At 60.1% G+C, this 988-nt stretch overlaps 1 protein-coding gene across 1 annotated transcript in view; it reads right to left on the bottom strand.

Annotated features, from left to right (window-relative positions):
* The window catches only part of HPD (4-hydroxyphenylpyruvate dioxygenase), a gene marked incomplete at its 5' end in the record, with an annotated part of 4,518 nt that overhangs the window by 1,603 nt on the left and 1,927 nt on the right, over positions 1 to 988 (bottom strand). Inside the window, 5 exons of the mRNA XM_009879043.1 lie at positions 1 to 26; positions 167 to 244; positions 408 to 511; positions 614 to 709; positions 841 to 921. The exon at positions 1 to 26 is cut by the window's left edge and continues 128 nt beyond it. Coding sequence (XP_009877345.1) covers positions 1 to 26; positions 167 to 244; positions 408 to 511; positions 614 to 709; positions 841 to 921 — 385 coding nt within the window. The remainder of the gene's footprint in view (positions 27 to 166; positions 245 to 407; positions 512 to 613; positions 710 to 840; positions 922 to 988) is intronic.

The following is a 988-nucleotide window of genomic DNA, read 5'->3' on the forward strand; positions in this document are numbered from 1 at the left end:
GATGGAAGAGCAGGTTCTTCTGGTACCTGCCCAGGCCACAAAGGGCGTGTTCAAGTCCTTTTCTCCATCCCTACACTAATGAACCGCTGCTCTGGCTTAATTAGCCTCAGCTGCTGATATTGGAAAAGTGCGCCTGCTGCGTCCCCCCACCCCCCCCCATCCTTACCAGTCTGCCACTGGGACCATCTGGAGGTCGGGCTGGTTTCCCACAACGTGGTCAACGAAGCTGAGCTTGGCGCTCGGTCTGTGGGGGGAAGGCGGGCGCAGCTCTCAGCCGGGCTTAGGGGCACCCCACAGCACAGGGGGCTCTGGGCTGAGGTGGCGAGGCCCTGTCCAGCTCCTCAGTGAGACAACCCACCGGCACAGGGTGACAAAGAGCCAGGCAGGACCCTCTGCAAAGTACTCACAGCTTGGGCAGCAGGGGGTCCTTGAAGAGGGGCGGCTGGTATCCGGGTAGGAAGAGGCCCTTGTAGTTGAGCTTTTCTATCAAGGTGTGGGTGGTGTCACCGTACTGCAAGAGGTGGGGAAAGCGGTTGTGTGGTGGTCCTGATTTTTTGGGGACCTCCTGGGTCCAGCTTGTTCCGCAGCCCCTGCGCTTGTGCAGGGGCTCAGCCTTCAAAGTCGGGATCACCGCGAACTTCACTTTCCCAAACTTGTCCTCCTCCACCCAGGGCTCCTTCACCACCACAGCTCCACGCTCCTTGGCTTTCTGGGCAGAAGGAAAGAGATTCCCCTCCTTGCGCAGCTCCTCCGGGCTGAGGGGTGACATCCCCAAGCCCTTCTCCACCTCCCCTTGCTGTTTTGGGGTGCTGTGCAGGTGGGGGCAGAAAGGCTGCCTACCTGCACGATGAAGTCACAGTCCTCCACTTCAAAGGCAATGTCCTTCACCCCGTCACCGTGCTTCACCAGGTGCTCCCCCATCTCTACCAGGGCAAGAGCAGAGGTGCTTTGCTCTGTTGTGGCCATTTCCCACCCTGCCCACCCTCTG

This window comes from Apaloderma vittatum, unplaced genomic scaffold, assembly GCF_000703405.1.
Source record: "Apaloderma vittatum isolate BGI_N311 unplaced genomic scaffold, ASM70340v1 scaffold23141, whole genome shotgun sequence".
NCBI classification, from domain to species: domain Eukaryota; kingdom Metazoa; phylum Chordata; class Aves; order Trogoniformes; family Trogonidae; genus Apaloderma; species Apaloderma vittatum.